At 50.2% G+C, this 26,267-nt stretch overlaps 1 protein-coding gene across 1 annotated transcript in view; it reads left to right on the forward strand.

Moving 5' to 3' along the window:
• LOC139225847 (netrin-3-like) overlaps nt 1-26,267 on the forward strand; it is a 594,849-nt gene that overhangs the window by 35,211 nt on the left and 533,371 nt on the right. The window contains exon 2 of the mRNA XM_070856699.1: nt 14,354-14,542. Within this exon, the coding sequence (XP_070712800.1) occupies nt 14,354-14,542 (189 nt within the window). The remainder of the gene's footprint in view (nt 1-14,353; nt 14,543-26,267) is intronic.

Genomic DNA, 26,267 nt, shown 5'->3' on the forward strand with positions numbered 1-26,267 from the left:
CAGAGCAGAGTTCAGTACAGCAGTAAAGACAAGGGCCTGGATATTCACAGGGAGGGAACAGAGCCATTGTCAGCAGCCAGGAAATCTGGAAAAGGTGATGTCCTGCTGTTACAGTAGAATGTTTGCACTCAATTTGCCCCGGGTGGAAAAGCCTGCTGTACAAGGCCGCAGCCAGGGAATGGATAGTGAGGGATTGTGGGGGCCGGGGGAGGGGAAGCATTCCCGCTCCGCCTGGAAAAGCACTTAGCTGCAGAATCCGGCAGGTCGTTTAGCTGCAGGCGTTCCCGAGCCCAGAGCCGGTAATTCTATTTCGGTGCTGAAAAGTGTGCCATGGAAACTTATTAACATATTATAATGCCCAACCTTTCCCTCGAGAGTAGGGTCCTCGTGCGACTCCCAGGCTGCCCTGGGTAAGCCGGAATGAGGCATGCTTACACCGGGCCGGGATCTCATTTCACATGTTTTACAATTTAATCCTCTGCCCGTTCTGATGCGGAAATATTCTCCCGAGGCTTCGGTCTGATTTTGAATCTCAGGAGATTGAATCAGCTTCTTAAATGGGAAATGTTCAAGATAGTGAGCAACGCACCCACACAGTGACCCAGCCACACAGTGACCCAGCCACACAGTGACCCACACAGTGACACACCACATAGTGACACACGCACACAGTGACACACCCACACACCCACACAGTGACACACGCACACAGTGACACACCCACACACCCACACAGTGACACACCCACACAGTGACACACCCACACACCCACACAGTGACACATGCACACAGTGACACACGCACACACGCACACAGTGACACACCCACACAGTGACCCAGCCACACAGTGACACACCCACACAGTGACACACCCACACACCCACACAGTGACACATGCACACAGTGACACACGCACACACGCACACAGTGACACACCGACACAGTGACACACCCACACACCCACACAGTGACACACACCCACGCAGTGACACATCCACAGTGACCCAACCACACACCCACACAGTGACCCACACAGTGACCCACCCACACAATGACCCACACACAGTGACACACCCACACGCACACAGTGACACACGCACACAGTGACACACCCACACAGTGACACAAACCAACACACCCACACAGTGACCCACCCACACAGCGGCCCACACATAGTGACCCACCCGCCCACACACCCACACAGTGATATACCCACACACCCACACAGTGATATACCCACACACCCACACAGTGACACACACCCACACAGTGATACACGCACACAGTGACACACACCCACACAGTGACACACACACACAGTGGCCCACACATAGTGACCCACCCACACACCCACACAGTGATATACCCACACACCCACACAGTGATATATCCACACACCCACACAGTGACACACATCCACACAGTGATATACCCACACACCCACACAGTGACACACACCCACACAGTGATACACGCACACAGTGACACACACACACAGTGACACACACCCACAGTGACCCACCCATACAGCAACCCACCCACAGAGTGATCCATCCACACAGTGACACACACCCACACAGTGACACACCCACACAGTGACACACCCACACACACAGTGACACACACCCACACAGTGACACACCCACACAGTGACACACCCACACACACAGTGACACACACCCACACACACAGTGACACATCCACACAGTGACACACCCACACACACACAGTGACACACACACACAGTGACCCACCCACACAGCGAGACACCCACACAGCGAGACACACATGTACAGTGACCCACTCACACAGTGACACACCCACAAACACTAACACACCCACACAGCGATATCCCGCTGTTAGTAACACCACCTCTGTTAATACCATAAAGCAAATAGGAATGAAAAAAGTACCGTAGTGCACTGTTGGAGAATTGTTCTACTCTTTTAAGAAAATAAATTTAGAATTGCTGTGCCAGTTTGTTGCAGTGTTAACGAATGAGACAGTGTCTAGGGTCAGCTTTTTACCGTGCCATAGTTTCCCAGCAGCCTTATGTGAGCGCTGGCGGTAAGGATTGGCAACGTGGCAATCGCCCCCTCCCTCACCCACCCCTCCTCCCCTGAGCTTGGTGCAACAGGCGGCCTGATTTAACCCCCCACCTCTATTGTGCCTTACTGTTGGCCCCCTCCTTCAGATGTCTGAGGGTTATGGGCCTGGCTCTCTTCCGACTGCATTGCCCAAGTGGCTGTTCCTCCTGGTGAGCTTTCACAATGCTTGTCAGCAGTTCAAGTTTGGGTTGCATCATAGCCAAGGCCTGATCCGACATACTCTGGTGCACCACTGGATTGCTGGAAGGGTTAGGAATACTATAATTTATTGTTACTTTGTTCCTCCTCCCTACAACCCAACACTCTGTGTCATGATAGTGCTGTGCAGACTGGGAAAGGAGCCTGGGCATTATCCTGATGAACATTGCACTGAGGGGGATTGGCCTCTACCCCACTGGACATTGCACTGAGGGGGAATGGCCTCTACCCCACTGGACATTGCACTGAGGGGGAATGGCCTCTATCCTGATGGACATTGCACTGAGGGGGAATGGCCTCTACCCCACTGGACATTGCACTGAGGGGGAATGGCCTCTACCCTGATGGACATTGCACTGAGGGGGAACGGCCGTTATGCCACTGGACATTGCACTGAGGCGGAATGGCCCCTACCCCACTGGACATTGCACTGAGGGGGAATGGCCTCTACCCTGATGGACATTGCACTGAGGGGGAATGGCCCCTACCCCACTGGACATTGTACTGACGGGTAATGGCCTCTACCCCACTGGAAATTGCACTGAGGGGGAATGGCCTCTATCCTGATGGACATTGCACTGAGAGGGAATGGCCCCTACCCCACTGGACATTGCACTGAGGGGCATGGCCTCTATCCTGATGGACATTGCACTGAGGGGGTATGACCCCTACACCACTGGACATTGCACTGAGGGGTAATGACCTCTATCCCACTGGACATTGCACTGAGGGGGAATGGCCTCTACCCTGATGGACATTGCACTGAGGGGGAATGGCCTCTACCCTGATGGACATTGCACTGAGGGGGAACGGCCGTTACGCTGATGGACATTGCACTGAGGGGGAACGGCCATTACGCTGATGAACATTTCACTGAGGGGGAATGGCTTCTACCCCACTGGACATTGCACTAGAGGGGAACGGTCTCTACCCTGATGGACATTGCACTGAGGGGGAATGGCCCCTACCCCACTGGACATTGCACTGAGGGGGAATGGCCTCTATCCTGATGGACATTGCACTGAGGGGGTATGACCCCTACACCACTGGACATTGCACTGAGGGGTAACAGCCTCTACCCCACTGGACATTGCACTGAGGGGGAATGGCCTCTACCCTGATGGACATTGCACTGAGGGGGAATGGCCTCTACCCTGATGGACATTGCACTGAGGGGGAACGGCCTCTACCCTTCTGGACATTGCACTGAGGGAAAACGGCCGTTACACTGATGGACATTGTACTGAGGGGGAACGGCCATTACGCTGATGAACATTTCACTGAGGGGGAATGGCCTCTACCCCACTGGACATTGCACTGGAGGGGAATGGTCTCTACCCTGATGGACATTGCACTGAGGGGGAATGGCCTCTACCCCACTGGACATTGCACTGATGGTGAACGGTCTCTACCCTGATGGACATTGCACTGAGGGGGAATGGCCGTTACCCTGATGGACATTGCACTTATGGCGAACAGTCTCTACCCTGATGGACGTTGCACTGAGGGGGAACGGCCTCTACCCTACTGGACATTGCGCTGAGGGGGAACGGCCGTTACGCTGATGGACATTGCACTGAAGCGGAACGGTACTACCCTACCGGACATTGCACTGAGGGGGAATGGCCGTTACCCTGATGGACATTGCACTTATGGTGAACAGTCTCTACCCTGATGGACGTTGCACTGAGGGGGAACGGCCTCTACCCTACTGGACATTGCGCTGAGGGGGAACGGCCGTTACGCTGATGGACATTGCACTGAAGCGGAACGGTACTACCCTACCGGACATTGCACTGAGGGGGAACGGATAACTTGGCTGCCTCCTTTTCATTACTTCCCCCCCTGCCTTCAGACGATTTTTGGAAGCTTCTCCTGCTCTGCTGCAGCTGGGATTGTCCTCATTGTTGTGTGAGCTGCAATAACAGGAGTCGATTAGTTCTCTCAGTATGGGTTCTGGCCCCTGTGTAGTGTACGGCCCAAAGCTGGTGCAGCAAAGCTGGAATCCACACACAACATCTGGATGTAATTTCTGAACAATGACCTGGACCTTGCTCTCATTCCTTATTCCATGCGTGTCTGCGTTGTTGACCCAAACTGCACATGCTCAGTGTGTCGCCCATCGAGTGTTTTCCCCTGAACATCTGTTCAACACATTAGGTTAAATGCATTGAGTTTCAGCACAGTTCGTCTGATTGCCTTTGGGTCATGACGAGCTTGGGAAGCAGTGATTGGCAGACAGGATGACTCAGTTAGTGTTTGAGCAGTGTATTGCCAGCTCGCCTCCATGCACGGGGAGCTCCTGTGTTCAGGGAGGCCGGGGGGGCGTCACTGATTTCTACAGGCTGTGCCGTGTCTTCCAGCCACGTAATGAGGTACTGCACACACACTGCTCAGCTCCAGGTGACCCTCCCTGCAGTGACACCGTGTCTCCAGGTGGCCCTCCCAGCAGTGACACCATGTCTCCAGGTGGCCCTCCCTGCAGTGACACCGTGTCTCCAGGTGGCCCTCCCTGCAGTGACACTGTGTCTCCAGGTGGCCCTCCCTGCAGTGACACTGTGTCTCCAGGTGGCCCTCCCTGCAGTGACACATGTCTCCAGGTGGCCCTCCCTGCAGTGACACATGTCTCCAGGTGGCCCTCCCTGCAGTGACACCGTGTCTCCAGGTGGCCCTCCCTGCAGTGACACCATGTCTCCAGGTGGCTCTCCCTGCAGTGACAACATGTCTCCAGGTGGCCCTCCGTGCAGTGACAACATGTCTCCAGGTGGCCCTCCCTGCAGTGACACCGTGTCTCCAATACTGAGAAGTAGCTCCTGCCTTGCCGCTTCATTATTTTTGAAATCACTAATTCTCAGATCCACAGTTCTAAAACTGGCTAGGTTCTCTTGTACTGACTGAAGCTGATCTCAGTCGGGCCACAGGGGCCCGGCTGCAAAGTGCAAGTCGGACATCAGATGGGAACCAAATGAAGCTTGACAGTAATGCCTTACATGTGGAATAGCTGGCCAGCACATTGTCTACACCCAAAGATTAACAATTGCCACTTGACCAGCTAGTGTCTGTGGAACCCATACATCAGCAAGGGTCAGCTCCTGCTCCTGCCCCCCAGACTCCCTCTTCCCTCCTCCTCCCCCGCCCCCCCCACCCCCGGGACTCCCGTCTCTCCCCCCTCACCTCCCTCCCTCCTCCATCTCCTCCTCCTCCTTCCCTCGGGACTCCCGTCTTTCACCCCTCACCTCTCTCCCTCCTCCCTCTCCTCCTCCTCCTCCCCTCTGGACTCCCGTCTTTTACCCCTCACCTCTCTCCCTCACCTCTCTCCCTCCTCCCTCTTCTCCTCCTCTTCCCCTCGGAACTCCCGTCTCTCCCCCCTCACCCCTCTCTCTCATCCCTCTCCTCTTTCCTGCTCCCCCCGGGACTCCCGTCTCTCCCCCCTTACCCCTCTCCCTCCTCCCTCTCCTCCTCCTCCTCCCCTCAGGACTCCTATCCCTCCCCTCTCACCCCTCTCCTCTCTCCTCCTCCCTTCGGGACTCCCGTCTCTCCCCCCTCACCCCTCTCTCTCACCCCTCTCCTCTCCTCCTCCCCTCGGGACTCCCATCTCTCCCCCCTCACCCCTCTCCCTTCTCCCTCTCCTCCTCCTCCTCCTTCCCCCGGGACTCCTGTCTCTCCCCCCTCACCTCTCTCTCTCACCCCTCTCCCCTCCCTCTCTCTCCTCCCTCCTCCTCCCCTCGGGACTCCCGTCTCTCCCCCCTCACCCCTCTCCCTCCTCCCTCTCCTCCTCCTCCTCCTTCCTCCGGGACTCCTGTCTCTCCCTCCTCACCCCTCTCCCTCCTCCCTCTTATCCTCCCCCCCCGGGACTCTCGCTCTCTCCCCTCTCCCCCCTCTCCCCCTCCTCCCTCCCTCCAGGAACTCCCATTCTCCCCCCGCTCCCTCCCTCTCCTCCTCCTCTTCCCCCCGCCCTCCACCTCCCACCCCCCTGGACACCTTCCTATCCCACCGGGTGCTCCCACTCTCCCCTGTCTCGCTCCTTCCTCCCCGGACACCCTCCTCCTCCGGTCCCCAGGGTCTCTCGCTTTCCTCCCACTCCTCCCCCCCCCAAGGTCTTGCACTCGCCCCCTCTCTGTTCCCCAGGCCCCTCCCCAGTCACCCTCCTTCCCTTGGGGTCTCACGCATGCCCCCTCTCCCAGGCCCCTCCCCGGACACCCTCCTTCCCCCCAGGGACTCCCGCCTTCCTCCCTCCCCTCCTCCCCCTGGGATTCCTGCTGAAAGATGGAAAGGTCGGGTTGGGTGTTGTCAGCATGTAAATGGCGATGGGTCCGATTCCTACAGTAAATGTCCGAGGGACTCCGGGAGGCTAATTCCACACAGCGGTTCCACAGAGGGTGCGCAGTGCAAGAGGATATCAAAATGCACAGAGACCGGTTGAATCCCACACTGTACAAGTTCATTGTTACCTCTGCAGATTAAAAATTGTAAAGACCAGAACAAAGCTGGGTGGCAAAAATGCATTCAAAAATTTTCAACAAAAATGTGACATTTGGGACGGTTCAGTGGTTGAAGGCGGTGATGGGGCAGATTTTGGTTTTATTTGGGCTGTTTGGAAGGGGAGGAAGGATGATGCCAAAAGACGGGATGCCATTAAAATGTTAGCCAGCAATGGGACAAAAAAAGCGGAGTGCTGAAGAGCTGGTTACTGAAGATTTGAGAGAATAGGAGCTTCTCACTGAGACAGTGAGGGCAGGCAGAGTTGGAAAGATGCGACAGATCGATAAAGATTAGTGTGAGGGCAGGGGCTGAAGCAACAGTGTACGCAGAGTTTGGGGGCAACATTGGATTAGGCCCGAAAACGGGAACAGGGATCACGATGCACAATCAGCCCACACCCGTTGAAAGTAGTGCAGGCAGCATGCAAAATTCGTGCTGCTTGCTCATTATTGCAGCATGCTTGTAGCCTTGTAACCCAGCTAAACGTGCTGCTGGATGGCTCAGCACTCAATAGCGGGCCCAATATCGGGTGGAGTCTGCTCTCCAATTCAAGGTTGCCTGCAGAGTGAAAGGCTCTCTGCACTTCTCAAAGGGGAGGTGCTTTGTTGCAGAAGTGCCTCATTGTCACTGTAGCTGCAGCAATGATACAAGAGAGAAAGGACACCTCACTTCTCTGATGCAACACTGGAGGCCTAGGTCCAGGGGATATATAGAAGGAGACATGCCCTCTACCCGCAGGGGCAGGTGACCTTCAAGACGCACCGACAGATGGCTGTGGGAGGAGATTGTACAAGGTCAATAACCTCACTCGAGTGGTCAAGGACAGTGAATGCCATATCCCATTTTCAAATGCCACCAACTGCACCACTCGCCTCACATACTGCTCAGTGCACCACATCCCCGTCACTCACCCAGCAACAATCCCTAACAATTGTGACTCGTACCTCACAATCATAGCTTCACCTCACCCTCACACGCTTCGCACGGCTGCAAGCCTCGCACCCATATCTCACAGCTTGCACACACTGTGAGCTATTCAACCATGACCGGCACATCATCCAAACATACTCACTGGCACACTTCCCTTTATCTTGCAGGCTAAGCTGGCTCACAACCAGCATGAGCAGCAGCATAAAGGTGTTGGGCAAGCACAGCTGCACAATCTTATTGCGCTGAAGAGACAGTGCTGAAGATAGTTGGAGGGGCCGTCACTAAGGCCGTGGTGAGTGGCGAGGCTGAGAGCCTTGATGTTGCGCTATGCTCAAACCTAATCCTTCTTCTCACATCCCACTTTCCCCTCATCCCACATCGACTCACTTACAAGCTGCTGATGATGTAAGCATGCACATCTTTCTTCTCCTCTCCCCCCACTCTCCGGGATCTGCACGTGATGAGTCACTGGGCATGAGTGGGCAGCAGCCAGGCCGGGGGGGAAAGGGAGCGCAGGTGCCAGAGGGCGAGGTCGCACACGGGTTCTGCTGCACAGGACTCAGATGGGGACTTCGATGCGGCAGTCTTCAAGAAGAAGGGTGATGGGCATGCACACACAACCACTTGGCGCATTAGCAAGCCTGCCAGAGAACCTCTTGTCAGTGTCAAGGAGTATGGAGGAGTCCGGCTCCAACATTACACGAGCTTGGAGCCCGTGATTTCCAGGATGGAAGTGATGGCCGATTCCATGAGCGATCTTGTGGACCCAGCCATGATGCTGTATGCGATGGCCGAAATTGCAGGTTTAATTTCAGCACAAGAGGAAGCGACCCAACGTCTCAGTGCTGCAGGGGAAGCTCAGACTGCTCTTCTGCAGGCTCAATGCTGCCATTGTCGCTGAGTTTACGAGTATGGAAAGGGGTTTGCAGGGTGTCACAGCAGTCCAACAGATGGCTTGAAATGTTGAGGCGCTGCCGTGGGGGAGTGGTAGTGGCTAACTGGAGCATGAACCTGCGTTTGTCCACCCACCACTGACACTCCACCAGTGTCCTTGCTGCTGCCTGTCAGCCAGCCAGCCCAGGCTGCCGCTCATGCCGAGGTGGTGCAGTCTACAGTGGGCCTTCTAGGCCCAGAGCTGCTCGAGGTCGTCCTGCAAGGCCATCTGCAGTCTCCCTCACTGAAAGTCAGCAGCCTTCCACCAGCCGTGCTGCAGCCTGGGGTAGCACTGCATAGGAACACTAATATAGGCAAAAGCACATGAAAGACTGACACTAAGGAAATGCACTAGGGTGATTAGTTGACTTTGTTATGTAATATTGGAATTAATCATTCATAGCTTATGTGTGGAATGTTTGTTTTGTGGTGGCTTTCATTGTGGCCAAGAGGATTCTGTGATGTCCCGTGACAGAGGGATGGTACGGTGGGGAAGTGTTGAGCAACAGGATTCTGGGGAACCGGAGTCTGATGATGTGCTCACGGACTGTCGGTCCGGAACAGGGAATTGCTGCCTGCCTCCTTGTTTCTTTTTCCTTCTCCTGCTGAGTTGGTCGTGGAATCCGTGGTGGCAAGTGCGGCACCCTCATGATGGCCAAGTTGTGGAGGATGCAGCAGACCACCACAATCAGGCGAGTACTGGAGCGCTCCTCCCGAGCGGTCACAGCAGCGGTCTCATTGCTTGAGCACCCCGATAGTCTGCTCCATGACGTTCCATGTGGCAGCAGGCTGTCATTATATGACAGCTGGCCACTAGTGGTGTGGTTGCGGAGTGGAGTCAGCAGCCAGGTGTGGAGCAGATAGCCCTTGTCGACTAGCAGCCACCCTTGGTTACGATGTTGGTGGCCAGAAGATTGCTGGCACAGAGGACTGGCGCAGGATGAAGGCATCATGACTGCTGCCAGGATAATGGGCATTCACCATCATGACATGCTGGGCGTGGTCGCACACCAACTGCACATTAATGAGTTGTACTCTTTGCGGTTACGGTGCATCTCAACCTTGATATGCGGCGCCCGCAAAGCCACATGTCTGCTCCTGCTTCTCTCTGTTCACAGAGAAGACAATTGCAGTGCCTTCTCCTAGAGTACAGAGCCTCTGTGACCTTTCAGATGCAGCGATGGACAGTGAACTGGGAGATGTTGGCTATGTCTCCTGTTCATGCCTGGAAGGATCTGCTGGCAAAAAAATTCAGGGCCACAGTCACTTGAGGGTCACTGGCAGTGCATTGTCACCCTGCTCAAGGCTGCAGGTCTGGTTCCAGGACGTGGCAGAGTTCTGTGCCCACCTCCTTGGTAAAGCAGAGCCGCCGAACACACTGCTCCTGGTTTAGGTGCAGGTAGGAGAAATGTTTCCTGAAGACCCCGGGTGGGTAAGGCCTCCTGCTGAGAGCCCTCCCCCTCCCCCCTCTATGAGCAGCATGTCCCCTTTGTTGCCTCTGCTCCATCTCCCTGTCATGCTGCAGCGCGAGAGGGACTGCAACTAGAGCCCCCAGGACTGGGAGTAAGTGGTGTAGTCAGAGGCCTTCCAGTGGCAGCCAATAGCTTCCCAATGACCAGCAGCACTCCCTGCACACTTTAACCACGTTTTAAACATCCTACAACAAGGCACTATTTGAATAAACTGTACAGGAACCAGTAAAAAACCAACAAGTTGGATGTATTCCTTTAACGAGCGCTGTTTGGGGGGTCCCTTGTGCAGCTTAATGCACATTCAGCTCTGTGAGTTTAGAAGCAGCGATGCCCAAAATGGCAGATCCTGTGTCAAATCAGCATTACATGCTGATTGAGGTCATGAGCTTCGGCCGCACTACTGACCGGCCCAAAATGACAGGCCACGACGGAAGTGAGGCAGCCATCATTTTTTTGCCAAAGCTGGCCTTAACTGCCAGCACTCAGGTGCCGAATGTCGCGCTGTTGATCTTTAGCACTTGGTATCAAAGGTGGAGGAAACAGAGGCAGAGAGTCAACGTTTGTTCTTTCCCTACAAGCTAATCCTGGCACTGTCGCAAGATTTAGCTGGAAAGGGTTACTTCAGTGGGTGAGAAGCCCAGTGCGCTGAACTCACACTCGAGGGTGTGAATACAGGAGCTGTGTTGGGGAACAGTGCGGTTGGGAGAACATGAGAAATTCAGTGTGTCGGAGGAAATTGAACAGGTCAATAGCAACAGAGATGTCATGCAGGGATGTGGGCAGAGGAGAAGACGTTGGGTTGTGTTTTGGGATTTTTCTAGGGTTCATTATCTGCTCACACCCTCTGACCTGGAGTATCTTTTATCTGCTCAATGTCTGGATAATTTATAGCAAGCAGAGGATCATTGTATTTTGGTTCCTGATTATATCACATGCTCTCAACTTTTAAAGGTGTAGAATAAAGACATCTATAGACTTATTGACAGGCTGATCGTGGGGGTTAGGGGGAGATGGTGGGTCGGGGGAGAGATGGTGGGTCGGGGCGAGATCGTGGGTTGGCGGGAGATAGTGGCTTTGAGGGGGAGATCGTGGGTCGTGGAGAGATCATGGGTCGGGGGAGATTGTGGGTCGGGGGGGAGAGATAGTGGTCGGGGTGGGGGGAGATCGTGGGTTGGGGGGGAGAGATAGTGGTCGGGGGGGGGAGATCGTGGGTTGGGGAGAGATCGTGGGTTGGGGAGAGATCGTGGGTCGGGGGAGAGAGATAGTGGTCGGGGGAGGGAGATCGTGGGTTGGGGAGAGATCGTGGGTTGGGGAGAGATCGTGGGTCGGGGGGGAGAGATAGTGGTCGGGGGGGGGGTGGAGATCGTGGGTCGGGGAGAGATTGTGGGTCGGCGGGAGATCGTGGGTCGGCGGGAGATGGTGGGTCGGGGGAGATCGTGGGTCAGAGGGGGGAGATTGTGGGTTGGGGAGAGATCGTGGGTCGGGGGGGGAGATCATGCGTCGGGGGGTAGAGATTGTGGGTTGGGGAGAGATCGTGGGTCGGGGGGGGAGATCGTGGGTCGGGGGGGGGGATCATGCGTCGAGGGGTAGGGATTGTGGGTTGGGGAGAAATAGTGGGTCGGGGTGGGAGATCGTGGGTCGGGGGGGGGTGGAGATCGTGGGTCGGGGGAGATCGTGGGTCGGGGGGGGAGATGGTGGGTCGGGGAAGCTGGTGGGTTGGGAGAGATGGTGGGTCGGGGGGGGAGATGGTGGGTCGGGGGAGATTGTGGGTCGGGGGAGAGAGGTTGTGGGTCGGGGGGTAGGGATTGTGAGTTGGGGAGAAATCGTGGGTCGGGGGGGGGAGATCGTGGGTCGGGGAGAGATCGTGGGTCGGTGGAGGTCGGAGGTTGGGTGGGAGATCAGGGGTCGAGGAAGTTTGAGGGTCAGGGGAGATCATGGATTGCGGGGAGAGATTGTGGGGGTTGGAGGGGGCGATCAGGGGTCAGGAGGTGCAGGGGTAGATCACGGGGGTCAGGGAGGTCAATGATTGTGATGGGATGGGGGGGTTGGGGGAGTTTACTGGGTAGTTTATTGGGCTGGGGAGAAACACTCTGACTCCTCCTGGCCAACAAGCAGAGCTGTAAAAGCCATTCCCGGATGGATCTGAATTTTCTCATCTCCTGCCGGGATTCCTGAGCCCTGGAAAACCCAGCCCACATTAGTTCGAAATATAAAGCCTGTAAAAATTGAGGCAGCCGCCAGCCTCCTTAATAGATTATACCGACCCTTCCACCTCCCGAGACTGGATTTGTCGCCCGCCCCACTTCCTGAGTGTGAATTAGCTGCCCGCTGCTGGTCCCATCCTGAGAGTGGATTGGCTCCCGCTCCCAGTACCACCTTGCTGAGAGCAGATTGGCCGCCCGCTCCCGGTCCCATCCTGAGATCGGATTGGCCGCCCGCTCCCGGTCCCGTCCTGAGATCGGATTGGTCGCCCTCTCCCAGTCCCGTCCTGAGAGCGGATTGGTCGCCCGCTCCCGGTTCCATCCTGAGATCAGATTGGTTGCCCGTTCCCGGCCCCGTCCTTCGATCGGATTGGTTGTCCGCTCCCCTGTTAAAAGTGAGCGAGTTCGAGGTGGGTTTGAGATTTTAAATGTTTGAACTTTCCACCTGACCCAAACCCACTCATTTCTGGGGGATTAAATTTACCCCCAAAGAATACACAGACACAAGAAATGTTTTAATTATAGATAATGTATTATATACTCAATATATTGATGTCGTATATGTGCTATATATAAAAGTATTGTATACTCCTTAACTAGATGTACTACATTGCCAATATATATATATTATATACCCAATGAATAATATATTATCTAGTCATTATATAATATATTATATACTTCATATCGAGATGTATTAGATACTCAATTAATAATGTTTTACTTATGCAATATGTAATGTATTATATATTTAATATAGAAAAAAAACAAAGACTTGCATTAATATAGCATCTTTTGCCACCTAAGGATGTCCCAAACCACATTGCAGCCGATGAAGTACTTTTAAAATGTAGTCACTGTTGTAATGTAGGAACGCAGCAGCCAATTTGCACACAGCAAGTTCCAACAAACAGAAATGTAATAATACCCAAATGATATGTTTTTTTTTTAAGGGATGTTGGTTGACAGGACACCGTGGCGAACTCCCCTACTCGTCTTCCAATAGTGGCCATGGGATCTCTAATGACCACCTGAGAGGATAGACGGGACCTCGGTTTAACATCTCATCCGAAAGATGGCACCTCCGACAGCGCAGCACTCCCTCAGTACTGACCCTCCAACAATGCAGCGCTCCCTCAGTACTGACCCTCCGACAGTGCAGCACTCCCTCAGTACTGACCCTCCAACAGTGCAGCACTCCTTCAGTACTGACCCTCCGACAGTGCAGTGCTCCCTCAGTACTGACCCTCCGACAGTGCAGCACTCCTTCAGTACTGGCCCTCCGACAGTGCAGCACTCCTTCAGTACTGACCCTCCGACAGTGCAGCGCTCCATCAGTACTGACCCTCCGACAGTGCAGCGCTCCCTCGGTACTGACCCTCTGACAGTGCAGCACTCCTTCAGTACTGACCCTCCGACAGTGAAGCCCTCACTCAGCACTGCCCCTCCGATCGTGCAGCGCTCCCTCAGTACTGGCCCTCCGACAGTGCAGTGGAGACTAGTTAATTTCAAACATACTGTTTTCTGCAGTTTCTCTCTCACAATATGAATGATGCTAGTCATCTCCAGAATCAAGTGTAACGGTGTTATTTTCCCTTAAAATTTATCCTGGCCAGCATTTATCCATCAAACAAAACCATTGTCATTTATCACAATGCTGTTGTGGGATCTTGCATTGCTGTGTGTAAATTGGCTGCCACATTTCCCTACATTATAGCAGTGACTATAATTCAAAATACTTCATTGACTGTGAAGCGCTTTGGGATGCCTGAAGTTATGAAAGGTACTATAGAAAAGCAAGTTCTTCTTTGTCTTTCTTTTAAGACATTGGGGGCTATTTTGACTTTTTGGTGATAGCCTAAGATAGCGATATCAGATCATATACTGCTTCTACCTGTCTCTCGATTTGCATTGACAATGGAATTGAAAATGGGGAGATGTGTATCAGCCAGGAGCTCCGAGTTTGCCCAAAGTCCGAATGGCCCCATTGCCTCCAAGTGATTTTGACACAATCCCTTTTCTTCCCTAGCTTGTAGCTGCAACCTGCACGCCCGGCGATGCCGCTTCAACATGGAGCTCTACAAACTCTCCGGGAGAAAGAGTGGAGGCGTTTGCCTGAATTGTCGACACAACACCGCAGGCCGACATTGCCATTACTGTAAGGAAGGGTTCTACCGAGACCTCACCAAAGCCATTACTCACCGCAAGGCATGCAGAGGTATGTGGGGACTTCCCATCCAACAAAAGCACAATGTATCCACGTGGCATGCGCACACAGTCAGACGTGAGTGGGCATGGCTGGATATAGACACCGACGGACACTGACAGGCATGTGAGGGGGTTGATGGACAGATAGACACATAGGCAGAGAGACACACACAAGCAGGGTCAGATCAACAGATGAATTTTCATTGGCACAGCCTGGTAGAAACTCATGCATGCAAGTGGATGGACAAACAGATCTTCACTGTGGAGTGTGTCAATGCTGGTTTGTGGTTTTAGGAAAGCACACAGATAGCACTATAACATTCAAACTTAGTCTAACAAACAGGTAAGAAGGTTAAAAGAGTTGAGATTGTGTCAACCACTAATCATAACAGCAGAATGCTGCACACTGCCATGTGTGCCACTGGTTGTAAACAGCCTGGAAGTGGTCACTTTTGTGTACACCTTCACCTCCAGTGGCATCATTAATTATGGGATTTAAAAAAATTCATTCATGGGATGTGGACGGTGCTGGCAAGGCCGGCATTTATTGCCCATACCTAATTGCCCTCGAGAAGGTGGTGGTGAGCCGCTGCAATCCATGTGGTGAAGGTACTCCCACAGTGCTATTAGGGAGAGAGCTCCAGGACTTTGACCCAGCGACACTGAAGGAACGGCGATATATTTCCAAGTCAGGATGGTGTGTGACTTGGAGGGGAACCTGCAGGTGGTGGTTTTCCCAAGGTTACATAGGGAAAGGAACAAAGTCACTTGACATTTTAAATCCATAATCAGGCCCCTGTGCTGTCAGTGAGTACTAAACCATGTAAAATAGGAATCAGTGTTGGTCTCATGCAGATCTCCCCCTCCCCTTCTAACAAGTACACATCAGAACTTTGGGTTGAAATGCCTAGGTTTATGAAGCCTGAATTAGCTCAGCTTCAAACTATACTGCATACCCCAATCCAAATGATATTAATTATTACCCAAGCCAATCCTATTACAACAGGAACACAATACAACGCTAACTGGAATACAATTAGTTCCCGTTTGTTCATTATTGTGTACGTAAATAACAGACTAACTGAACCAGGAATAAAGTAACTTTATACCTTTATAGCAATTCCCAAAACAGTGTTGCAGAACCAGCATGAACCAGCATGTTTACAGCAGTAAGTGAATAGCTTCCGCAGGGTCCTCATGCCTGTCTATTGTCCTGTAACAAGCAAAAAGAGTATGAGCACAACATATTTAACCCCTTCTGAAAACACAGTCTATGAACAGACAAAGTCCTTGATATAGCCAGGCCGTGTTCTGATACACTGAGACCGACGTGGAGCTTGTGGTGTCTGGTCGAGGTTTTCGGTTGGGAAACAAAATGGTGCCTCTGTTCCATCCAGCTGGTCTGTTGGCCTGTGAGTTGGGATCAGTCTACAAGCATTCCATCGAGTTCCAACATTGAGCTCGTAGGTGTGAGGGCTGAACTTTTGCCTGATCTGTTTTGGAGGCAAAAGTGAAGATGCAAGCTTATGACTACGGTTTGGGCGCTTAACTCTGACCCAATCTCCATTCTTCAGTTGGGGCTTTTGAGCGTGTCGTTTTGTGTCCGTGTACGACTTCGCTTTTCGTTGGCGTTCCGAAATCTGGGATGCGAGTGTGGTTATCTTCGCGCTAGGTTTGGCTGGGGGTTTGAGAATGTCCAGTAGCCAGCGAAGATTCTGCCCAATCATGAGCTCAGCGGGTGTCTTTCCTGTTAGTGAGTGCTTTGTCGAACGATATGTGCGTAGAATGGGTTGAACCGCTTCGTCGAATGTTTGGCCTGCTGTGAGGTTGGCTTTCAAACCCTCTTTGATGATGCGGTTAAATCGCTCAACATCTCTGTTGCTTTGAGGATTGTACCAAGCAGTAAGGCGATGCTCGATAGCATGACGAGTGAGGAAATCCATCGGACACAAACTGTAGTCCATTGTCAGTGATTATGACCTCTGGGAGGCCCCACTTTGTGAACATACACTGCAGAATAGTGACGATCATTGATGAGGTCACTGAACTTGTAGCGATTTCTGGCCATTTGGAATGCAGGTCATGTATTACAACAAGGAAACGCTGGTGTTGTGGAGCTGCTTCAACTGGACTGAAGATATCCAACTAAAGTTGTTGCCATGGTCTTTGTGGCCATGGAATAGGCTTCATTGGTGCTGGTCAGATGTTTGTGGCCTTTTCGCTCAGACTGCATGCTTTGCAGTGTGAGACGAACTCCTCAATGCGAGTGTCAACCTCAGGCCACTATACTGAATCGTGACATCTCTGCTTCATGCGGACAACGCCAGGGTCTCCATCCTGTGCCAATGAGAGAACGCGCTGTTTAAGTGACTTGGGAATTACTGCTCTATCACCATGAGCTAGGCAGCCATCGTTCCAAACGGAAAATTCATCGCGAAGTCTGTGGAAGGTTTTCAGCTCTTCCGGAATTTGCTGAGGCCACTCCGTCTGGAGGAAGTGGCTCACGTGCTAGAATGTAGTATCACGCTGTGATTTGGTTTTGAGTTCGTTGCAGGAGACAAGGTTTCTGATGGACTGAGTGATAATTGACGTGACATATGTGTCGTCATCTGTGAACAAGTCAGCACCAGAGGAGTCGAGTGGCTGAGCATGTCAATTACATGGTTGCGACTGCCAGCGATGTACTGTATATCAAAGTTATATTGATGAAGGCGATCTGACCATCGGCTGATTCGTAGTGGTCTGTGCCCAGATCTAGTTGTAGCGAGTAGCACTGTTAGCGCTTGGTGATCTGTACGGAGGGTAAATTTTCTGCCATAGAGGTAGATGTGCCAGTGTTCACATGCGTAGATGCAAGTGAGTGCTTTGCATTCTCTTGTAGAGTATAAGGCGATGAACACCTCGAGTATCTTCGCCGAGAGCAAGCTGAAGCCAAGCGTTGACAACGGAAGGAATGCGTGGCAACCTAGGCACCTCACCCACCCGTTCCTTCAACCACCATTTGCCCCACCTGTGACAGAGACTGTAGGTCCTGCATTTACTCTTCAGTCACCTGAGAACTCATTTCTCGTGTGGAACCAAGTCATCCTCGACTCCGAGGGACTGCCTATGATGATGAGATGCAAACGACCGCTTCGCGTTCCCCTGCACAGTATTTATGTTCTGCAGATGAGAGCGCGCGAGAGGCGAAGGCTACTGGGGGTTCCAGGCCGTCAATCCATTGCCAAAGCACAGCACCCATGGCGGTGCCTGATGCATCTGTGATGACGTAAGTAGTGGCATTCAGATCAAAGTGCATGAGGATAGGAGGGGATGTGATTTTTCTCCTTAAGTGTGCCAAATGCCTGAGCCTGGGAATCTGTCCATTCACAAGGGACATCCTTGCACAACAACTTGCGAAGTGGTTCAGCAATGTGCGCGTAGTGCGGGACGAACTTTAGATAGAAGTTGCAAGTGCCAAGGAATGATAAAAGTTCTTTGACATTGGTAGCCTCCTGCATTTGCTGGATCACATCAATGGTGTCAAGCAACACCTTGTGCTGTGACTTTGTAGCCCAGAAAGTTTATTTCTCCAGCAGCAAATGTACATTTATCGGCATTAAGTGTAATGTTATGTGTAGCAAGTCTAGCCATAACTGCGTGAAGTTGCTGGTCATGTTTTTCCATTATCCATTCATGGATGACAATATCGTCAAGCAGATTGAGGGCTCCCTCTATGCCTGCTAGTATAGTAGTGACAATCTTCTGAAATGCACTTGGTGCAGTAGATAGTCCGTAGGGCATGCGTTGATACTGATACAGGCCATCATGCGTCGTGAATGCCGTGAACTGTTTGCTGTCCTCCACTAGGGGTATTTGCAGGTAACTGCGGCGCATGTTGAGTTTCATAAGGACTATTGAGCCATGGAATGATGAAGACAGTTCGTCGATGGTAGGAAGAGGGTACTTGTCGGGGATGATGGCCTTGTTGACCTCTTTCAGGTCAATGCATAGGCGGATCTCCCCATTTTTACACCAAGCAATGACTAAGTTTGAGATCCAGGGTGAGGAGCCGATGCTCTCGATGATTCCCTGAGATTTGAATCGCATTAATTCTGCGGATACTTGGTCATGAACCGCGAATGGGAGACGGCGAAGTTGCTGCGTAACCAGTTTGACAGAAGGATCAATGCGGGAATGATGGCAGAATTTTGTTGTCACTCCAAACCCTGTGAAGATTGAGGGATACTGCTTATCAAAGTCCACTGTGTACACAGGTTTGCCGGTTGGGTCATAAACTTTGAACCCAAGCTTGTCATAAAGGTCAACACCCAGGCTGCTTCGTCCCTTTGTGACATGAAAGGAAAAGTTCTCCAATGTTATGTCCTTGTAGTATATCAGGACAGATATATCCCCAAGTAGCTCAATTTTGGAGTCGGAGTACGTATGTAGAGTGGAAGTTGCGGGCTGCAGTTTACAGTGCGTGAAATGAGTTTTGTACACAGCCTCGCTCAACTTTGGCACCAAGGTCAATGAGGAGGCAGCAGGGCATGCCGTTAATGTTTACCTCACAGTCCTTGAATTTGCCCAAACCAATGTGTAAAATGTCACTAATGGTGTAAACCATGCTGGGTTTATCACTATCAGGGTTGTCCACATGTCGAATATGCTGCGATGAGCGACAGACACTAGCAAAATGGTTCATTTTACCCCATGCAGAGCATTTCTTCCCACGTGCAGGGCAGTTCAGACTCCTTGCTGAATGTGATTTGTCCCCACAGTTAAAGCAGTGGAAGTTAAGTCCACGATCCATAGTGGGTGGCTAATTACTAGCCCTGGAGCTCTGCTGTGATTTCCACTTTGGAAGAACGCCTTGCACATGGGCTGTAGCTGCAGTCTGCTGCACAGGGGGAGCAGGGGATCTGATCGCTTTTGAATTGGAAACCGCTGATTCGATTTGGATGGTCAAATTAGTTGCGTTGTCCAATGTCAATTTGTCATCCTCCATTAGCAAGCGTTCCCGAATGCGGGGGATCATTGTTTTCTCAATCATTTGATCCCTGATCATTTCCTCTGTGAGTGCTCTATAAAGTTACACGTAGCAACCAGTTCAGTTAATGAAATTATATACTGTTTGATTGGTTCACCGTTCCCTTGCCCAACTTTGACGAAAATTGTATCTCTCCATCATGATACTTTTCTTTGGCCCAAAATATTTCTCTAGGGCTTTGTTGTAGGTCTCCATGTCTTCGATTTGGCCAAAGATGCATTGGCCTTCGGTGCTGACTCAGTGGATAAGTATTGCATGACGGCGAGCTGGTGTTATGTTGTCACCGTCAAAGCCACTCGCCATGGTGTACGTAGAAAAGTTTTTTACCCATCTTGGCCATGGGATTGGAGGGTCCCTGGGTGTGGAGAAGAAAGATGGAGGGGTGGGGAGGGAGGTTCATTTGATTCATCCTCGTCACCAAAATATGTTGTGTACGTAAATAATAGACTAACTGAACCAGAAGTAATTAACTGTGTCCTTTATAGCAACTCCCAAAATGGTGTCCCCAAACCAGCATGAACCAGCATGTTTACAGCAGTGTGCGAATAGCTCCCACAGGGTCCTAATGTCTGTCTCATGTCTTGTAACAAACAAATAGAGTATTGTCACAACATTAGTCATTACAAATAAGTCAGACACAAAGTTTAATTTAGAATATAAATGCTTGATCCTATATTATTGATCAGCAATCTAAATCATTCTAACTTCAGCATATCACAATAGCTCAATTGGGCTCTCTTAATAATATCAGAACAATGCCCAATATCAAGATATGATATGACATAGCAAGGTTAGGTTTACAGTTTATATTCAACATGTGACTGAATGTTCCCTGGCAACATGTCCATTCAACAAATAAAGCCCCTCCTTTAGTAGCTTGCCCAGTGCAGTGAGCTCTGCCTTTCTTGGGCTGCTCAGCTTGTCCCCTGGGGCCTCTTGTGGTGAGTCATTGGGCTCAATTATCACCACCATTCTGCACCGTTTTTTTGGGTGTCCACTTTTTTTGGAGCAGACTAAAATCTGCAAGTTTCGCCAAAGTTTCTGCGCCATCGTAAACTATTTATGGCCTATTTTTTTTAGTTCCCCATTTTTTGACATCACTGGGGGTGCCGGGCAGTGCCATTTCTGGCCATTTAAGCGAGTTTGGCCAACTAGGATTTTTTCAAAAATGGTGCAGTGCACCATTCTGAAAAACCTTACCTGAACTTAAGAAAATCGGCGCAGAGAAGACGTAATTGTTTTAGCGGAGCTGAGTTAGGTTTTGGAGGGAGGGAAGAAGACACAGCACCTGGGGGGCGGGGGCCCTTTGGCCCGGGATAGCAGCGGCACCAGGGGGGGGCGGGGGCCATTCGGCCCGGGATAGGTGCCGCACCTGGGGCTCTACAATTGCTTATGTCTTGCTGCATCTTGTATGTTTCACTTTGCAGCCTTAGCCCTTCAGTGTGTCCGTCGTTACCCTGGCAACCTCAGTTTTTTGGCGCATACCTTAAGCTCCACCCACAGAGCTTAAGGACAATCTGTGCTGCGCCAAAATGAAAGTTTATTCCGGCGAAACTGGCATCTTTTTTTTGGCGCAGTCGGCCACTAAAAAACCGGATGTACCTCTACAACTGTGCCAAAAATCGGCAATGTGGAAAATTGGCCCCATTGTCTGTAGTCATTGTTTTCTTTCTTTGGTTATTGTCTTTACATCTGATTTAACAAACCTTACTCCTGTTATCGCTCTGCACTGTTATTTTACTTTCAGAGACAGGCTAGTAACAAACAGTTGAGTTCTCCCCAATAAATTTTACGTCTGTTCAATTAAACACAAAACATTTTTTAATCTTACAACTTTTAATCTTAATACTCTCTTTTGAAGGACCACTTCAAAGTTTCTTAGATTTCCTTTAGCCTTTTGTCCTTTCTCAAAACTTTCCAACCATCTCCTTTCGAAGCGTTCTGAAAAATTGGACTGGAAGTCGTTAAAAGATGGCCTTAATACTTTTATTATTTTTACAAAGTCAATTCCACTTAAGGTACCGAATCAACAGTAATCAAAAAGTATGATCAACTCTCTCACATAGACCTTCTCCAAGATGTCACTCAACGGGACAAGCCCATGCCAGATTGTGTAAAGCAGGTGAGTTTGACGGGGATGGGGGTTGGCAGTGGGAAGATTGGATGTTACACTCCTTGCCTGTTTACTACTGTCCAAACTATCACCAGGCCAACAAAGACCCTGATATCAAATTCTTTTCCAAGTTACGTCTGTGCTTAATATCTTACTTAAGCAAGACGAATAGCACCTCGATCAGTCAGAGGTTATGAGCACCAAGGCATTCAGACTGTATCTGAGCAGGGACCAGTCCTGATAGGCAATTCCCGACAGTACCAGGATGTGTCTGAGTCTCAGCTTTGTGAAGTTCAAAGATACATTTTTAGTTTTACACCCCGTTCTTGCATGGACTAGCATGTTCAGCTGTTCTACAGCAGGAGATGGAACAAATAACCAGATGTGAATAATGAAATGGACGTCATAACCAGACATTGGTGAACTGCAGTGGATTTCCTAATAAACAACACTGCCAAGTGAACTTTAAATTAGATTCCAGACTGTAACTCACTCTCTCATGTGTTTGTTATTCTATACATAAATCCCTTGAACCCCTCGATTAGATTCCAGCCTGTAACTCACGCTCATGTATGTTATTCTGTACATAAACCCCTTGAACCCCTCGATTAGATTCCAGCCTGTAACTCACTCTCACGTATCTGTTATTCTATACATAAACCCTTTGAACAACTCGATTAGATTCCAGCCTGTAACTCACTCTCACGTATCTGTTATTCTATACATAAACCCCTTGAACCCCTCGATTAGATTCCAGCCTGTAACTCACTCTCACGGAACGGTTATTCTATATATAACACCCACCCCGGTCCCTTCGATGATATTCCAGTCTGTAAATTACTCCCGGGTAACCACTATTCCATATATAAACCCCTCGATTAGATATCAGCCTGTAACTCATCACCCTTGACAATCTGTTTGTCTATGTATAAAACCCCCGAATGCCTTGATTGGATTCCAGCCTGTAACTCGCTGTCGGTATCTGTTATTCTATATATAAGCTCCCCTGAACCCTTCCATTAGATGCCAGTCTGTAACTGACTCCCGCGCATTTGTTATTCTATATATAAACCCTCCTGAACCCCTCGATTAGTTTACAGCCTGTAACACACACCTGGATATCTGTTTTCAATATATAATGACCCCCGAACCCCTCAATTAGATTCCAGCCTGTAATTCACTCCCGGTTATCTGTTATTCTATATGTAGAAACATAGAAAAATAGGTGCAGGAGTAGGCCATTCGGCCCTTCGAGCCTGCACCACCATTCAATAAGATCACGGCTGATCATTCCTTCAGTACCCCTTTCCTGCTTTCTCCCCATACCCCTTGATCCCCTTAGCCGTAAGGGTCATATCTAACTCCCTCTTGAATATATCTAATGAACTGGCATCAACAACTCTCTGCGGCAGGGAATTCCACAGGTTAACAACTCTCTGAGTGAAGAAGTCTCTCCTCATCTCAGTCCTAAATGGCCTACCCCTTATCCTAAGACTATGTCCCCTGGTTCTGGACTTCCCCAACATCGGGAACATTCTTTCCGCATCTAACCTGTCCAGTCCCGTCAGAATCTTATATGTTTCTATGAGATCCCCTCTCATCCATCTAAACCCCAGTGAATTTGGGCCCAGTTGATCCAGTCTCTTCTCACATGACAGCCCAGCCATCCCTGCAATCAGTCTGGTGAACCTTCGCTGCACTCCCTCAATAGCAAGAACGTCCTTCCTCAGACTAGGAGACCAAAACTGAACACAATATTCCAGGTGAGGCCTCACTAAGGCCCTGTACAACTGCAGTAAGACCTTCCTGCTTCTATACTCAAATCCCTTAGCTATGAAGGCCAACATACCATTTGCCTTCTTTACTGCCTGCTGTACCTGCGTGCCCACTTTCAGTGACTGATGAACCATGACACCCAGGTCTCGTTGCACCTCCCCTTTTCCTAGTCTGCCGCCATTCAGATAATATTCTGCCTTCGTGTTTTTGTCCCCAAAATGGATAACCTCACATTTATCCACATTATACTGCATTGCCATGCATTTGCCCACTCACCTAACCTGTCCAAGTCACCCTGCAGCCTCTTAGCGTCCTCCTCACAGCTCACACCGCCACCCAGTTTAGTGTCATCTGCAAACTTGGAGATATTACACTCTATTCCTTCATCCAAATCGTTAATGTATATTGCAAAGAGCTGAGGTCCCAGCACTGAGCCCTGCGGTACTCCACTAGTCACTGCCTGCCATTCTGAAAAGGACCCGTTTATCCCGACTCTCTGCTTCCTGTCTGCCAACCAGTTCCCTATCCACATCAGTATATTACCCTCAATACCATGTGCTTTGATTTTGCACAACAATCTCTTGTGCGGGACCTTGCCAAAAGCCTTCTGAAAATCCAAATACACCACATCCACTGGTTCTCCCTTGTCCACTCTGCTCGTTACATCCTCAAAAAATTCCAGAAGATTCGTCAAGCATGATTTCCCTTTCATAAATCCATGCTGACTTGATCCGAGCTTGTCACCGCTTTCCAAATACGCTGCTATTTCATCCTTCATGATCGATTCCAACATTTTCCCCACTGCTGATGTCAAGCTAACCGGTCTATAATTACCCGTTTTCTCTCCCTCCTTTTTTAAAAAGTAGTGTTACATTAGCTACCCTCCAGTCCATGGGAACTGATCCAGAGTTGATAGACTGTTGGAAAATGATCCCCAATGCATCCACTATTTCTAGGGCCACTTCCTTGAGCACTCTGGAATGCAGACTATCAGGCCCCGGGGATTTATCGGCCTTCAATCCCATCAATTTCCCTAACACAATTTCCCGTCTAATAAGGATATCTTTCAGTTCCTCCTTTTCACTAGACTCACTGTCCCCTAGTACCTTCGGAAGGTTATTTCTATCTTCCTTCGTGAAGACAGAATCGAATTATTGGTTCAGTTGGTCTGCCATTTCTTTGTTCCCCATTATAATTTCACCTGCACCCGACTGCAAGGGACCTACGTTTGTCTTTACTAATCTTTTTCTCTTCACATATTTATAGAAGCTTTTGCAGTCAGTTTTTATATTCCCTACAAGCTTCCTCTCATACTCTATTTTCCCCCTCTTAATTAAACCCTTAGTCCTCCTCTGTTGAATCCTAAATTTCTCCCAGTCCTCAGGTTTGTTGCTTTTTCTAGCCAATTTATATGCCTCTTCCTTGGTTTTAACACTATCCTTAATTTCCTTTGTTAGCCATGGTTGAGCCACCTTCCCAGTTTTATTTTTACTCTAGACAGGGATGTACATTTGCTGAAGTTCATCCATGTGATCTTTAAATGTTTGCCATTGCTTATCCACCGTCAACCCTTTTAGTGTCGTTTGCCAGTCTATTCTAGTCAATTCACGCCTCATACCGCCGAAGTTACCTTTCCTTAAGTTCAGGACCCTAGTTTCCGCATTAACTTTGTCACTCTCCATCTTAATAAGGAATTCTACCATATTATGGTCATTTTTCCCAAGGGGCCTCGCACAACAAGATTGCTAATTAGTCCCTTCTCATTACACAATACCCAGTCTAGGATGGCTAGCTCCCTGGTTGGTTCCTCAACATATTGGTCTAGAAAACCATCCCTAATACATTCCAGGAAATCCTCCTCCACCGCATTGCTACCAGTTAGGTTAGCCCAATCAATGTGTAGATTAAAGTTGCCCATGATTACTGCTGTACCTTATTTGCACACATCCCTTATTTCTTGTTTGATGCTGTCCCCAACTTCACTGCTACTATTTGGTGGTCAATACACAACACCCACTAGCGTTTTCTGCCCTTTGCAATTCTGCAACTCCACCCATACCGATTCCACATCATCCAGGCTAATGTTCTTCCTTACAATTGCATTGATTTCATCTTTAACCAGCAACGCCACCCCGCCTCCTTTTCCTTTCTGTCTATCCTTCCTAAATGCTGAATACCCTTGGATGTTGAATTCCCAGCCTTGGTCTCCCTGGAGCCATGTCCCGTGATGTCAATCACATCGTATCCGTTAACTGCTATCTGCGCAGTTAATTCATCCACCTTATTCCGAATACTCCTCGCATTGAGGCACAGAGCCTTCAAGCTTGTTTTTTTTAACACACTTTGCCTCTTTAGAATTTTGCTGTAATGTGGCCCTTTTTGTTTTTTGCCTTGGGTTTCTCTGCCCTCCACTTTTACTATTCTCCTTTCTATATTTTGCTTCTGCCTCCTTTTTGTTTCCCTCTGTCTCCCTGCATAGGTTCCCATTCCCCTGCCATATTAGTTTAACTCCTCCCCAACAGCACTAGCAAACACTCTCCCTAGGATATTGATTCTGGTCCTGCCCAGATGCAGACCGTACGTTTTTTTACTGGTCCCACCTCCCCCAGAACCAGTTCCAATGTCCCAGGATTTGAATCCCTCCCTTCTGCACCACTCCTCAAGCCACATCTGAGCTATCCTGTGATTCCTACTCTGACTAGCACGTGGCACTGGTAGCAATCCTGAGATTACTACTTTTGAGGTCCTATTTTTTAATTTATCTCCTAGCTCCCTAAATTCGTCTCGTAGGACCTCATCCCATTTTTTTTACCTATG

The sequence above is a fragment of the Pristiophorus japonicus genome, chromosome 15 (genome assembly GCF_044704955.1).
Source record: "Pristiophorus japonicus isolate sPriJap1 chromosome 15, sPriJap1.hap1, whole genome shotgun sequence".
Classification (NCBI taxonomy): domain Eukaryota; kingdom Metazoa; phylum Chordata; class Chondrichthyes; family Pristiophoridae; genus Pristiophorus; species Pristiophorus japonicus.